Source organism: Eptatretus burgeri, chromosome 14, assembly GCF_056783735.1.
Source record: "Eptatretus burgeri isolate ZD-2024b chromosome 14, Ebu_testis_v1, whole genome shotgun sequence".
Taxonomy (NCBI): domain Eukaryota; kingdom Metazoa; phylum Chordata; class Myxini; order Myxiniformes; family Myxinidae; genus Eptatretus; species Eptatretus burgeri.
The window spans coordinates 568,518-584,188 of record NC_140974.1 but is presented as its reverse complement, the minus strand read 5'-3'; the positions used below and the strand labels follow the sequence as shown (position 1 = coordinate 584,188).

General features: G+C 48.6%; 1 protein-coding gene across 1 annotated transcript in view; it reads left to right on the top strand.

Annotated features, from left to right (window-relative positions):
- Window positions 1–15,671, top strand: part of LOC147012527 (uncharacterized) — a 202,139-nt gene that overhangs the window by 29,089 nt on the left and 157,379 nt on the right. The window contains exon 2 of the mRNA XM_085855737.1: window positions 6,699–6,751. Within this exon, the coding sequence (XP_085711863.1) occupies window positions 6,715–6,751 (37 nt within the window). The 5' untranslated portion in view covers window positions 6,699–6,714. The remainder of the gene's footprint in view (window positions 1–6,698; window positions 6,752–15,671) is intronic.

Below are 15,671 nucleotides of genomic sequence, written 5' to 3'. Positions count from 1 at the left end.
TATATATATATATATATATATATATATATATATATATATATATATATATATATATATATATTTCAATGAGATATAGCACATAAGATTTAGTAAGATACCATTTTATCTTGCTTGTATATCATCTACATCACTATGGAGATCAAAAGACTGTCAAAAGAGATTTTACTGACAGTCAATTTGATTACAGTACAAAAGTAACACTTTATTCTATACTGATTCTATATTCTAGATTCAAGGTTTCAATCATACAAAATCAATCATCTTGACTTGTTCCATAATTCCTCATGTTCTTACAATTCATGTGCTGGGAAAACAATGTCTCCCAATGCATTCTGCACATGATGTATTCCTGCTCGTCCCTGAGCCTGGGAAATTTTGATGGAAAGAAAAAGTGCGATTTTGATAATTTTTACACCCACTTCACCATCTGGCATTTTTTTTTTGCCTTCATCGTGAGGTGGGTGTGAAGATACCTGTACTTCATTGGATCACAGTCTAGTCGTGTTGTTTGCTGTCTGAATGTAGAAAACACCCAGAGAACCGATGCAGTCTGATGAACACTCACCCTACCACATTTTTATTCTGATATTGTTTCTCAGGGGTGCAAATTAATGGCCGCCCGGTCGCCAATGGCGCCTAACTTTTGTGCTGGGTGGGTACACAATACTGCCTTACCTGCCCGGCTGGCGAATCACCGGTGATTCCTGTTATTTTGCACAATTTGTACTAGCTTCTCTACTAGTTCTCTCAACTAGAACTACTGTTTTTGTCTGCAGAAATCCGTAGAAATCACCGGTAATTCTGCGGCGGCCATTTTGTCTGTTTTCATCTCGTTCCAAATCACGCGTGATTGCGCGAGATTTGACGGTTTGGCGCGGTTTGGACACATTTTCTCATGCCCTGGTTGGTTAAATTAGTGAATTTGGGTGAATGAGTGAGTTTCATGGGTGAGGTTTTTTTTTTTTTTTTTTTTTTTTTTTGTATACCTTGGTCGAGGCTCGTATGAGAGATAACACACAACTCACAGCAAGGAGGCATGAGACAAGAGGGGCGGGAGTGGAAGGGACAAAACATTGGGGAACAGACACAGGTGAACTGTGGAAGGGAGAGGGATGGGGATGGGACGGGGAACATGGCGAGGGGAAGATGGACATTAAAGGGACTTTCAGGAAGGAAAGCAGGAGAATTGAAGGAAGTGGGCTTGGGTGGATTATCGGGGGTAGAAAAGATCGAGGATTTGGATGGGGGAAGATAAGAGGTGGTGGTGAACAGCTGTTTTGAAAGCCTGAAGGGAAGAATGGGAAAGAATAGAGTGAGGAAGTTTATTCCAAAGGCGGGAAAAAAGAGGAATGAAAGAGTGAAGATGAGCAGTGATTCGTGATTTTGGTAGTTTTACCAGAAGCGGGTTGTTGGCGGACCTTGACCGCCCTGTGGAAATGTGGTTGGGACATATCCCAGGGAGAGCAGGGGGGGCAAGGCTGGAGATGAGTCGGTAGAAGACAGAAAGACCACCGACCAACCTGCGGTGATTGAGTGAGAGGCCCAAAGACTCAGCTTCATTGCGGGAGATGCCAATGATCTTAAAAGCCCTGGTTTCGACAGCGTGAAGTCGAGAAAGGTGGGAGGCAGGAGCACCAGCCCAGAGGGGAGAGCAGTACTCCATCAGGCTACGGACAAAAGCTTTGTAAGTGGTCAGGAGCTCAAGAGGGCCGAGGAAGGACTTTGCACGACGGAGGATTCCCAGTCGGCGACTGGCTTTTGAGGCAAGGTTGGAAATGTGACTTTCCCAGGAAAGGTCATGGCAGATAGTGAGACCCAGAAGCTTGAAAGAAAGACTTCTTCCAGAGGATTGTTGAGAAAGTGGATGGGGGGGTTTTGTAAACGGTCCTTTCGAAGAGACATAGTGAGAGTGTGAGATTTGTCTGGATTGAAAGACATGTTCCACGTGTTGGACCAGTTTGTGATTTTATCCAGATCTGCAGTGAGCGAAGAAGCTGCTGCTTGCCGGTCTGAGGGATGACAGATGGTACGGCAGAGGGTTGAGTCATCGGCAAAGAGAAATAGAGGATTTTCCAGAGAGTCCGAGAGATCATTGATGAAAACCAGAAAAAGAACAGGGCCCAGAACGCTACCTTGAGGAACTCCAGCCTGCACAGGAAGAGGGGATGAAAGAACTCCATTTAGGGCCACACGTTGACTGCGACAGGAGAGGAAGTCTGCGAGCCATGAGTGGAAATGGCCTTGAATACCATGGGAAGAGAGTTTGGTGAGTAGGGCAGGGTGCCAGACTGTGTCAAAAGCACGTGATATGTCCAAGGATACGGCTCGGATTTCCTGTCTGGCATTGAGGACCTCCATCCATTGATGGGAGAGCAGTAGCAGCATATCTAGGGTAGAGTGACCTGGTCTGAAACCAAATTGATGATTGGAAATCAAGCCATTGGAGAAGAGGAAGGATTTCATGTCTGAAGCGATGATGGATTCCATAACCTTGCTGATGATTGGGAGAAGGCTGATTGGTCTATAGTTACAGGGATCTGTTTTTGCACCTTTTTTATGCAGGGCAGTGATGTTAGCAGATTTCCAAGCAGATGGCAGATGACCTTGGGAAAATGAGAGGTTGAATAGAACAGAGAGAGGGTGAGCAAGAGCAGAAGAGCAGGCTTTGAGGACACGTGGGCTGATGCCGTCTGGACCGGTTGCAGAATCTGACTCGAGGTTTGAAAGCAAGCTCTCCACCTTGTCAGGAGAAAAGGATACAGAGTCCAGGGACAGTTGGGTGCGACTGGGTAAAGTGGGTAGAGATAGTGATGGGTTTGGGACACAAGATTTAGCTGCAAACACCGAGTTTAGACATTCAGCTTTATCACGTGTGGAATCAGCAGTGCGGCCATTTGAGGTAAGGGAGGGGATGGAGGGGAACATACACCAGAAACAGATTTGATTAAACGCCACCAGGATTTTGAGGAGGGAGAGAGGTTTGAGAGTTCAGACTTGAGATGAGAAAGATGTTGTTTTCTGGCTCTCCTGAGGAGTAGCTACACACTTGTTCGAGCTTTGTGGAAAGAACTGAGATTGCCCTCAGTTGGGTTTGCTTTCCATGAGGCAAAGACAAGTTGTTTCAGGACAACTGCCTCGCCACAAGCTTCAGTAAACCAAGGGCGGGAGGAAGGGTAAGACAACTGAACACGAGAGGGGATAAATCTGTGCATGAGGGAGAGCAAGTTTCTTTGAAAGAATTCCCAGGATGAGTTGATGTTTGAGAAAGTAGTGATAGGAGACCAGTCTGTAAGTTTGATGGCTGCTCGGAGACCCTGCCAGTCGGCTTGAGTGAAATGCCAGACTCGACGGCGGTGAGGTGGTTCTCTGATAACAGCCAGAGAGATGTCCACTTTAATAAGGACGTGGTCAGAAGAACCAATTGGAGCGAAGGAAGAGCAGCAGATATTGTCAGGGAAATTTGTCAAAATCAGATCCAGAAGAGATGGAGTCTGTGTCGGAGTGGCGACCCGTCCAGAATTGTACCCAATAGCCAAGGAGACTGCTTCGGCAGCACCAACGCTCTGCACAGAGTATGGTCCCAGTGGATGGATGAAGAGATGGAGTACCATTGGTTGAGATCCGGGTCGGGAAGTTGACCGATTGAGTCAGTCCCAATGAGTCACAGAAAGCTTTTGCTGATGTCCCATGGCAGGTGAGAGAGGTACCCACACCTAGCCAACTGGCGTGATGACAATTGAAGTCGCCACATAAGAGGAAGAGAGAGTTTGGATGAGAAGATAGAAGATGGTCCATGTTTTCGGAGAGTGAGGTGTAGATGGAGTCATCACTGTTCGGTGGACGGTACAGTACACATATAAACATGAGGTGGGAGTGGAGGGGAAGCCGAAGCCAGAGGTATTCCTGGGGGTGTGGGGGAGTGAGAGCAGTGCAGGGAGAGTGAGGAATAGAGTCTTTGATGAAGAGAGCAACACCTCCACCAGGACGAGGCTCAGGTCTGTCATACCGTAAGAGGGAGTAACCAGGGAGAGATACTTGGAAGTCAGACACGTCTTGGGAGAGGAAAGTTTCTGTTAGGCAGATAATGTCTGGTTTGTCAGTGGCAACCTGCATGGAAAGATCTGAAAGGTTTGAGCGAAGGCCCCGGATATTTGAGGTCCACACTTTTAATGAAGAGGTAGGGGAGGAGGCTTTTTGGTGCAGGAGGTGGAGGGGGCGGGGAGGGTCGGACGAGGGACGAGGGGGGAGGTAAGGAGGGTTGCTGAAGGAGTGTGAGGTATTGCAGAATAGCGAGGGGAGGGGGCCGAATGAGGAGGAGAAAAGGCTCTGTGGTGCTGTGGAGAGAGGAGGGACAAGAGCCAAGGAAGATGGCAGTTGCGAATTTGTGGAGGTGGAGTGAAGAGATGGAGGGGAGAGGGCAGTGGAGGGAGGCAGGTTGGTGGATGAGAGGGGGGGCAACTTAGAGACGGTAGAGTGAGCGGGATGACAGGTGGGAGAAAGGTGAGGGGGAGATTTTTTGAAAGAGGTGAGAGGGAGGCTTGGAGGGAGAAGAGTGGGATGGTTGCTTTGAGAGTGAGAGTGAGGGGTGAGGGGGGTGAGTTGGCACTGAAGTTGGAAAAAAAGAATGGTTGATGGAAAGCGAGCATCCATGGCAAACTGTGGTTTTTAAAAGTTTTAGGTCAGAGATGCGATTTAACACAATTATTGATGGATGCAATGAAGGCGAATTCAGAGCATGGAGAGAAGAAGCGCTGTAATAGTTGGATTTTTTAGGCAAGGAATGAAGGAGAGGTCGAAATGAGAGCAGTCTGTTAAAATAGCAGAAGAGTAGTGCATTGTGAAACAGTAAAGAGTACCACATGTGTGAGAGAGGAAGATGAAGCATTATAAGATCGTTTTTGTTGTTAATATTAATGTATGAGAGAGTTCAACAGATTAGGTCATGGAAGTGTAAAAAAAAAAAAAGAAATCGAGGAAGACGAGGAGGAAGTTAAGAGGAAGAAGTAGCAGAATCGGGAGAAGGTTGTTGTTGTTGTTGTTGGGTTTTTTTTTTTTTTTTTTTTTTTTTTTTTTTGAGATAAGAAAGAGATTAGTTGGGAGAATGGGGGATGTTTGGAAAGTGGGGAGGATGAAAATTGAAGGTAATGGGGAGGATAGAAATTGAAGGTAATGGGGAGAAAAAACAAACAAACAAAAAAAACGATCGAACACCAAGTGGAACCGGTAGGCCTCAAGCCTAGGACTAGGCCTCAAACACCAGGTGAGAACGTCGACATAAATACTCACAAAATAGCACGATTTTTGAAACAAAACCGAACTAGGAACACACATTAACATGTAGGTGAGAAAATTAAACAGTTAAAACGGGACAAATAACAACCGGAACTTAACTTTGAGAATGTCAGCAGGGAGCCCCGAAGGAGACCTCTTGCCGCTCAAAACCGGAACCGGAAGTGATCAAAACCGGAACCGGAAGCTCAAAACCGGAACCGGAAGGTTAGGTGAATGAGTGAGTTTGATGAGGATTTGGGGTTAATGAGTGAGTTCGATGAATGAGTGAGTTTCACACGTACAACGACCTGTTCATCGGAGTCATTCCAAACACGGTCAAATCAGATCGAATTACCATATACAGTGTGGTGCACATAAAACCAACACTCCATGAGAGGCAGTCTCATTTTCAGAAGATTATGGAGATTATACAGCGTTAACGAAGAGATAGATCAAATAATCTCCTGCACACAAGTTTCCTTCATTTCCGACGTGAAGCTGCAGACGTTGCACCCTTATTTACCTTTGAGTTGTCCAATCTGAGTTCGATTCCGACTACACCATGAACTGTTGGAGTACCGTTTCGCAGGCAGGGAGTTTCATCGCAGTGATCCATCCCCTCGGAGAGCAGTTAATCTGGCCGTCTCGTCTGCTAGCACGAATCGGGGAACGTTACATATCCCACGGTTGTCTTTCACAAAGAGGAAGCGAGTTATTGCCGGCATCCTGAATAAATTACCACCCAAATCGCCATCAGTCGAACTCCAGGCCGAGCCAGCCAGTTCGTGAAAGAGTTGGACCCCGCTCCCTCAAACTCTTTGTCTTCACGTCAGTGAAGCGACTTTGATGGGTGAAGTTAGGTGGATGAGTGAGTTTATATGTGATGTTGGGTGGACGAGTAGTACGTCCACCATTGTCCATCACCCACAACCCCCCCCCCTCCAATCGTCCATCAGCCACAACCACCCCTTCACCCACAAAAATGCCCCCTCCCAGCACTACTCACAACCCCCCCTGCCCCCCCATCACCCACAACCTCCTCCTTCCTGCATCATCCCCCCCACCCCCACCCCACTCATCAAGCTCACTCTTCCATCCATCCAACTCACTCATCCAACCAACCTCACTCATCAAACTCACTCATCCAACCAACCTCACTCATCAAACTCACTCATCCAACTAACCTCACTCATCAAACTTGCTCATCTAACCAACCTCACTCATCAAACTCACTCATGTGAGTATATTAAAAGTGTTTGATATCAAATTTGTGACTTTTGTCTTTATTTTATCGGGCCGGTAACTTTTTCTCGTCACCGGCCCTGCTGGCCGGTGGATAAAAATGTTAATTTGCACCCCTGTTTCTTATTTGTGACATTTTTTTAATTTCAGCTTTACAAAATCTCTTTCTTTGCTATTTTCTGCAGGGATACTGAACACCAAATGAGAAAGGAATGTTTTAAGGAGGAGCCACTAACTGGTGAGTTTTGAGAAATAAACTTTACACAGAATATATTTGCTGAGTTGGTTACAAGTTCTGTATTTGCATGAATTAGGATAGGTAAGGACTTGGAGTGGAGACCTGAAAAAGGTTGTGGTTGTTTTCTTTATTTATTTTCAATTTGGTGGTGGTGGCTGCTTGGTTGGTGTCTTCCTGATGACTATGACGGAATGACTTTACTCTCACCGCAGCAACCTTTCCCGTGCATGCTCCGGACATTTTGTTTTGTTCCTATATCTTGGTATATCTTGAAAAAGAAAGAACCACTCATGTAGTTACCAACAGACAACGGCCAGGTCGGCTAAGGAAAACAACTGCACTTGACAGAAAAATCATCGGAGCTGTGAAGAAAAACCCTGAAACATCTGTCACTGACATCACCAACAACCTCCAGAGTGCAGGGGTAAAAGTATCACAATATACCATTCACAGAAGACTTCGACAGCAGAATAACAAAGGCTACATCGCAAGATGCAAACCTCTCGCTCATGAAAACACTGCAAACGAGTATATCAGCACCAAAAATAGAAAGGCCAGATTAGAATTTGCCAAGTTTAGAGGTGAGCCAGTCGTGTTCTGGAACATACTTTTATGAACAAATGAGACCAAGGTATGCCTTTACTCAAGCAATGGAAAGACGAAAGTGTAGAGAAAGGAAGAAACTGCATATGATCTGTGAAGCATGGTGGAGGTAGTGTCATGGCTTTGGCTTGCATGGATGGCTCTGGAACTGGCTCACTCATCTTTATTGATGATATAACTAATGATGGCAGCAGAAGAATGAATTCAGAAGTGTACAGAAACATTTTGTCAGCCTATATACAAGAAAATGCCTCCAAACTCATTGGGCGGCGCTTCACCATGCAGTCAATGACCCAAAACACACTGTCAATGCAACGAAGGAGTTAATCAGGGGGAAAATGTGGAAGGTTTTAGACTGGCCAAGTCAATCTCATGATTTAAATCCAATGGAGCATGCATTTCACTTGCTGAAGAGGAGACTAAAGTCAGAAACCGCCTAAGCAAACAACTGAAAATGGCTGCAGTAAAGGCTTGCCAAAGCATTTCAATGGAAGATACAAAAAATTTGGTGATGTCAGTGGGTCGCATGCTTGAAGCAGGCATTGCATGCAAGGGATATGCAACTAAATACAAACTATTATATCACGTTAATTTACTTTAAGTTAATCTGTTCCAATACTTGTGCTTTCCTAAAATTGGGAGACAACTGTAGTGTCGTGGTAGAGATGCTTAGCAGGCAGACACGAGCGGGGGAACAGTCAAGCCCGGCTGTGGTGTACAAGCGCGAGCGCGGGCGTACTTTGCCCGCGGCTCTCCTTTATTACGTACTTAACACACTCACGAGCCGTGGCACTACGGCACCACTACAACGCCTCAGGCGGCGCGCACTCCTTATATCCCTGGCAGACACAATGCTCACGACGACCACTCCCCCCATCATCATGCCCTGCCCAGCAGGCCCGCAGGCTATACCACACTCCTCCCTCCTAAAACCATGATTATTAAATGATCACCATCATAATAAGCATAAGTAGCACGAAATATCACGGTATCAAGCAGACAAGGTACAAAAAAGAAGCAGCATAGTATAAAAGCACACCACATCATATAATGTGTCGATGCGAGTGAGTGGAGCTGCAACGGCCAGGTTCTGAAGACGGAGGTGCACAAAGCACCCACCAAACTCTGACCGCGTTACCGATATGAAGCAGCAAGGCGAGAAGCACAGCAGCACTACACAGCAAAAACGCCCCCAGGCGGCTCACGCTTACATGGCCTTTGGCGAGGTCGCGGCGACCTCCCGAGCAAACCTCCCCCGGCACCATCAAACGCCTCTGGCCCACAAGGCGGCACATCTCCCCCAGCCAGACCTGAAGCAGATAAACATTCCGATGCCGGAAGCTCGCTGTCTGGAAGCCGTGGCGCCAGCGCGAGCCCCGAATGACCTTGGATGGGGGCGCTGAACAGCGCCGCTGACTGGATGCAACCAATGCCCCACAACAACCCACGCACCACAATCAGTTGAGATGCCAACGCCCGTCTAAACGGCCTTGAGCGAACACAGAGACCTGCGCCCCCGGCGCCAGGCACGTCTGACCTTGCCGAAACCAGAGGTGGGGGTAACGCTGACCAGCGCACCAGCCCTGGCTCTGAGCCGATCTCCGAGACCCACACGGCAGTTAGACGGTAGCAACTCCATTCAAACCACACTTCAACCATAGGCTCGTCATAAATCAATAGGAACATCATTGGAACCATTGCAAACTCATTTTTCCGTACAGCGCGTTCTTTCGGCAAAATCCCTGCACATGACAAAGCAATTACCCGTGGCCTGGGGCAACTGGGGGCCAATAAAACCTCTTTATTTGCCACCACCGCTCCCAAAGCCTTCACATCACACTGACCATAATGCCAATCCCATCGATTGATCTCCGCCAAACGCACTCTCACAAAGGAACTGCTGGCATTTATTTCAACAACGTTAAACCGCATCACTAGAGCAATGAAAAACAAATATGCAATGAACAGCAACCCATAACCCACATCACGAGTCCGTCTCCTGGTTGTCGACTCGATGTCGTGAACCGTGACTTCCTTGAACGCGACGGGCTCGCTGCAGCTCGCCGTCGAAGCTGCCCGAACAACACAGGCGCGCATTGCCTCATGAACGCCGCCGAAGCGCGAGAACTCATCGCGAGAGCTGGCACGGCTCCCGCTGCTTCCGCACCGCACATCACCGTTGCAGGCAGCGACGAACGGCCGCTCCCGTTGCATCGCCGCGGCTCCCGCCGCCAGAACCTCGCCCTCGGGTCTCGAAGGAAGCAATGAAGGAAGCACCGGCGCACCTGGAGGTACGAACTGGAGATCCAGCTCGAGGCGCGTCAACCCGTCCCGACCCAAAAGGGCGGGCCCCTCCCCTCGCACCACGAACCTCGGAAGCGCAACCCGCTGGCCCCGCTGGGCAATCACGACGTGCGCCCCGCCAACCGCCGGCAGCGCTTCACCGGCATACGTGTGCGATGCGAGGGCAGCACGAGTGGACTCAACTCGACACCCGATCAGTGCCCCGATCACTTCGACCTTCACTGGCATCGGTCCTGTCACCGTCGGACCAACTGAAACCAGGCTCAACATGGGTAGCAGCATCAGTGCCCCGGTCACCTCAACCTCCCCTGCCACTGATCTCGCCACCTCCGTACCAACGGAAGGCAGGTTTAACATCGGCAGTATCTCCCGTTCCGGGTCGCTGGGATCTCTGTGCCCAGGCCGCAAAACTCGATCCGGGGCGTTACCGTGTACGCCATGCACCGAACACCGCACCGGCAGTAGGTCTCGACCCGGGACGGAAGGATCGCTTCGCACACCGCCATCAATGACTGTCATGATGGGCGATGACTCTCGGCATACACACCGTAGACGCCCCCGAGTGCTCAGACCGCCGTCCGAGTGATCGTATTGCAAAAGCCGTCCACGACCCGCGCCGCAGACCTTGCACGCGGCCGTACGCGCCTGGCACATCGCGCTGACCTCCGGACCATCTGCTGCGCACCGACCATCGAGACCCCGGACATTCTTCAGAGCTTGCGCGACGTCCAACGCCGCGTTCGAGCCGAACCGCGTGTCCTCGTTCTTTAGCCGTGGCTTTGCAGAAATCATTCCCCCGATTTGTCGTGCCTCAATAAAACGAACACTGAGCGCGGCCGTTGCCCACTCGACGTGGCCGAAGTCGACTCCGACGAAGGCGGGCACGCGTTCGTGCGCCGTGCCCCGACTTCCTGTCATGCCTGAGCTGGCCGCGCTGGCGAGCCTCCTGGCTCCGGAGCCTGTGCGCGCGACGAGCGAACCCGTGACACGCTCTTCGCGATGCGTACTCCTCCGGAACCTCGAACTGCGCGAGGTGCGCTGAGTTACTCGCTGCCACTCCGAACCCAGCCACCACCCTGCACACGCCGATCCGAAGATCCTCGTCAGCCAACTGTAGTGTCGTGGTAGAGATGCTTAGCAGGCAGACACGAGCGGGGGAACAGTCGAGCCCGGCTGTGGTGTACAAGCGCGAGCGCGGGCGTACTTTGCCCGCGGCTCTCCTTTATTACGTACTTAACACACTCACGAGCCGTGGCACTACGGCACCACTACAACGCCTCAGGCGGCGCGCACTCCTTATATCCCTGGCAGACACGATGCTCACGACGACCACTCCCCCCATCATCATGCCCTGCCCAGCAGGCCCGCAGGCTATACCACAACAACATCAAAAGTGCTATTGTTCTTCAATGGTAAAACAGTGATGCATCGAAGTACGAAGAAATAAAATCTGACCTTCTGTGCTCTTGTCTCATATTCATCTTTTGATCTGAAATCCAAATTTATTGAATGCATCGCAATAATAACAAATTTCACTTCACTGTCCAATACTTATTGAGGGCACTGTATCTATGCGTATTGTTGTGTCCAGGGGGTTTGCCCCTACCTGGACGAATGGCCAAACAATTTCCCTTGGAGGCTTACAGCCGAGATTCTCAGAGATTATGGTGTGGGCGTGTGGAAAAGAACAGCTACAAGGATGGAGCAGATGGATGCACAGCACAAGGGGGTTTATCTCGAACACACAACAGATACACAGACACTAGCAAATTAAATAAATAATGATTTCATAAAGAGAAAATCAAACGGTTATCCTGGAAATACATCAAAATACATGGAAATCCCGGTTTTGGAGCAGCGAGAGGTCTCCTTCGGGGCTCCCTGCTGACGTTCTCAAAGCTAAGTTTCCGGTTGTTATTTGTCCCGTTTTAACTGTTTAATTTTCTCACCTACATGTTACTGTGTGTTGCTAGTTCGGTTTTGTTTCAAAAATCGTGCTATTTTGTGAGTATTTTTGTCGACGTTCTTACCTGGTGCTTGAGGCCTAGGCCTAGGCTTGAGGCCTACCGGTTCCACTCGGTGTTCGATCGTTTTTTTATTTATTTATTTATTTTTTGTTTGTTTGTTTTTTCTCCCCATTACCTTCAATTTCTATCCTCCCCATTACTTTCAATTTTGATCCTCCCCACTTTCCAAAAATCCCCCATTCTCCCAACTAATCTCTTTCTTATCTCAAAAAAAAACACTACAACAACAACAACACGCTCACCTTCTCCCGATTCTTATTCTTCCTCTTAACTTCCTCCTCGTCTTCCCTCGATTTTTTTTTTTTTTTTTTTTTTTTTTTTTTTTTACACTTCCATGACCTAATCTGTTGAACTCTCTCATACATTTATATTAACAACAACAAAAAATATATATATAATAATACCCAACAACAACAACAACACGCTCACCTTCTCCCGATTCTGCTTCTTCTTCTTCCTCTTAACTTCCTCCTCGTCTTCTTCCTCGATTTTTTTTTTTATTTTTTATTTTTTTTTATTTATTTATTTATTTATTTTTTACACTTCCATGACCTAATCTGTTGAACTCTCTCATACATTATTTTTAACAACAAAAACGATCTTATAATGCTTCATCTTCCTCTCTCACACATGTGGTACTCTTTACTGTTTCACAATGCACTACTCTTCTGCTATTTTAACAGACTGCTCTCATTTCGACCTCTCCTTCATTCCTTGCCTAAAAAATCCAACTATTACAGCGCTTCTTCTCTCCATGCTCTGAATTCGCCTTCATTGCATCCATCAAGAATTGTGTTAAATCGCATCTCTGACCTAAAACTTTTAAAAACCACAGTTTGCCATGGATGCTCGCTTTCCATCAACCATTCTTTTTTTCCAACCTCAGTGCCAACTCACCCCCCTCACCCCTCACTCTCACTCTCAAAGCAACCATCCCACTCTTCTCCCTCCAAGCCTCCCTCTCACCTCTCTCAAAAATTCCGCCCTCACCTTTCTCCCAGCTTTCATCCCCCTCACTCTTGCTTCTCAAAGTTTCCCCCCCTCTCATCCACCAACCTGCCTCCCTCCACTGCCCTCTCACCTCCATCTCTTCACTCCACCTCCTCAAATCCTCAACTGCCTTCTTCCTTGTCTCTTGTCCCTCCTCTCCCCCAGCACCACAAAGCCTTTTCTCCTCCTCATTCGGCCCCTCCCCTCGCTATTCTGCAATACCCCACACTCCTTCAGCAACCCTCCTTACCTGCCCCCCTCGTCCCTTGTCCTACCCTCCCCCTCCCCCTCCACCTCCTGCACCCAAAGCCTCCTCCCCTTCCTCTTCATTAAAAGTGTGGACCTCAAATATCTGGGGCCTTCGCTCAAACCTTTCAGATCTTTCCATACAGGTTGCCACTGACAAACCAGACATTATCTGCCTAACAGAAACTTTCCTCTCCCAAGACGTGTCTGACTCCCAAGTATCTCTCCCTGGTTACTCCCTCTTACGGTATGACAGACCTGAGCCTCGTCCTGGTGGAGGTGTTGCTCTCTTCATCAAAGACTCTATTCCTCACTCTGCAGGCACTGCTCTCACTCCCCCACACCCCCAGGAATACCTCTGGCTTCGGCTTCCCCTCCACTCCCACCTCATGTTTATATGTGTACTGTACCGTCCACCGAACAGTGATGACTCCATCTACACCTCACTATCCGAAAACATGGACCATCTTCTATCTTCTCATCCAAACTCTCTCTTCCTCTTATGTGGTGACTTCAATTGTCATCACGCCAGTTGGCTAGGTGTGGGTACCTCTCTCACCTGCCATGGCACCTCAGCAAAAGCTTTCTGCGACTCATTGGGACTGACTCAATCGGTCAACTTCCCGACCCGGATCTCAACCAATGGTACTCCATCTCTTCTGGATCTGATTTTGACAAATTTCCCTGACAATATCTGCTGCTCTTCCTTCGCTCCAATTGGTTCTTCTGACCACGTCCTTGTCAAAGTGGACATCTCTCTGGCTGTTATCAGAGAACAACCTCACCGCCGTCGAGTCTGGCATTTCACTCAAGCCGACTGGCAGGGTCTCCGAGCAGCCATCAAACTTACAGACTGGTCTCCTATCACTACTTTCTCAAACATCAACTCATCCTGGGAATTCTTTCAAAGAAACTTGCTCTCCCTCATGCACAGATTTATCCCCTCTCGTGTTCAGTTGTCTTACCCTTCCTCCCGCCCTTGGTTTACTGAAGCTTGTGGCGAGGCAGTTGTCCTGAAACAACTTGCCTTTGCCTCATGGAAAGCAAACCCAACTGAGGGCAATCTCAGTTCTTTCCACAAAGCTCGGAACAAGTGTGTATCTACCCTCAGGAGAGCCAGAAAACAACATCTTTCTTATCTCAAGTCTGAACTCTCAAACCTCTCTCCCTCCTCAAAATCCTGGTGGTGTTTAATCAAATCTGTTTCTGGTGTATGTTCCCCCTCCATCCCCTCCCTTACCTCAAATGGCCGCACTGCTGATTCCACACGTGATAAAGCTGAATGTCTAAACTCGGTGTTTGCAGCTAAATCTTGTGTCCTAAACCCATCACTATCTCTACCCACTTTACCCAGTCGCACCCAACTGTCCCTGGACTCTGTATCCTTTTCTCCTGACAAGGTGGAGAGCTTGCTTTCAAACCTCGAGTCAGATTCTGCAACCGGTCCAGACGGCATCAGCCCACGTGTCCTCAAAGCCTGCTCTTCTGCTCTTGCTCACCCTCTCTCTGTTCTATTCACCCTCTCATTTGCCCAAGGTCATCTGCCATCTGCTTGGAAATCTGCTAACATCACTGCCCTGCATAAAAAAGGTGCAAAAACAGATCCCTGTAACTACAGACCAATCAGCCTTCTCCCAATCATCAGCAAGGTGATGGAATCCATCATCGCTTCAGACATGAAATCCTTCCTCTTCTCCAATGGCTTGATTTCCAATCATCAATTTGGTTTCAGACCAGGTCACTCTACCCTGGATATGCTGCTTCTGCTCTCCCATCAATGGATGGAGGTCCTCAATGCCAAACAGGAAATCCGAGCCGTATCCCTGGACATATCACGTGCTTTTGACACAGTCTGGCACCCTGCCCTACTCACCAAACTCTCTTCCCATGGTATTCAAGGCCATCTCCACTCATGGCTCGCAGACTTCCTCTCCTGTCGCAGTCAACGTGTGGCCCTAAATGGAGTTCTTTCATCCCCTCTTCCTGTGCAGGCTGGAGTTCCTCAAGGTAGCGTTCTGGGCCCTGTTCTTTTTCTAGTTTTCATCAATGATCTCTCTAACTCTCTAGAAAATCCTCTATTTCTCTTTGCCGATGACTCCACCCTCTGCCGTACCATCTGTCATCCCTCAGACCGGCAAGCAGCAGCTTCTTCGCTCACTGCAGATCTGGATAAAATCACAAACTGGTCCAACACGTGGAACATGTCTTTCAATCCAGACAAATCTCACACTCTCACTATGTCTCTTCGAAAGGACCGTTTACAAAACCCCCCCATCCACTTTCTCAACAATCCTCTGCAAGAAGTCTTTTCTTTCAAGCTTCTAGGTCTCACTATCTGCCATGACCTTTCCTGGGAAAGTCACATTTCCAACCTCGCCTCAAAAGCCAGTCGCCGACTGGGAATCCTCCGTCGTGCAAAGTCCTTCCTCGGCCCTCTTGAGCTCCTGACCACTTACAAAGCTTTTGTCCGTAGCCTGATGGAGTACTGCTCTCCCCTCTGGGCTGGTGCTCCTGCATCCCACCTTTCTCGGCTTCACGCTGTCGAAACCAGGGCATTTAAGATCATCGGCATCTCCCGCAATGAAGCTGAGTCTTTGGGCCTCTCACTCGATCACCGCAGGTTGGTCGGTGGTCTTTCTGTCTTCTACCGACTCCTCTCGAGCCTTGCCACCCCTGCTCTCTCTGCTATTTGTCCCCACCACATTTCCACAGGGCGCTCAAGGTCCGCCAACAACCCCCTTCTGGTAAAA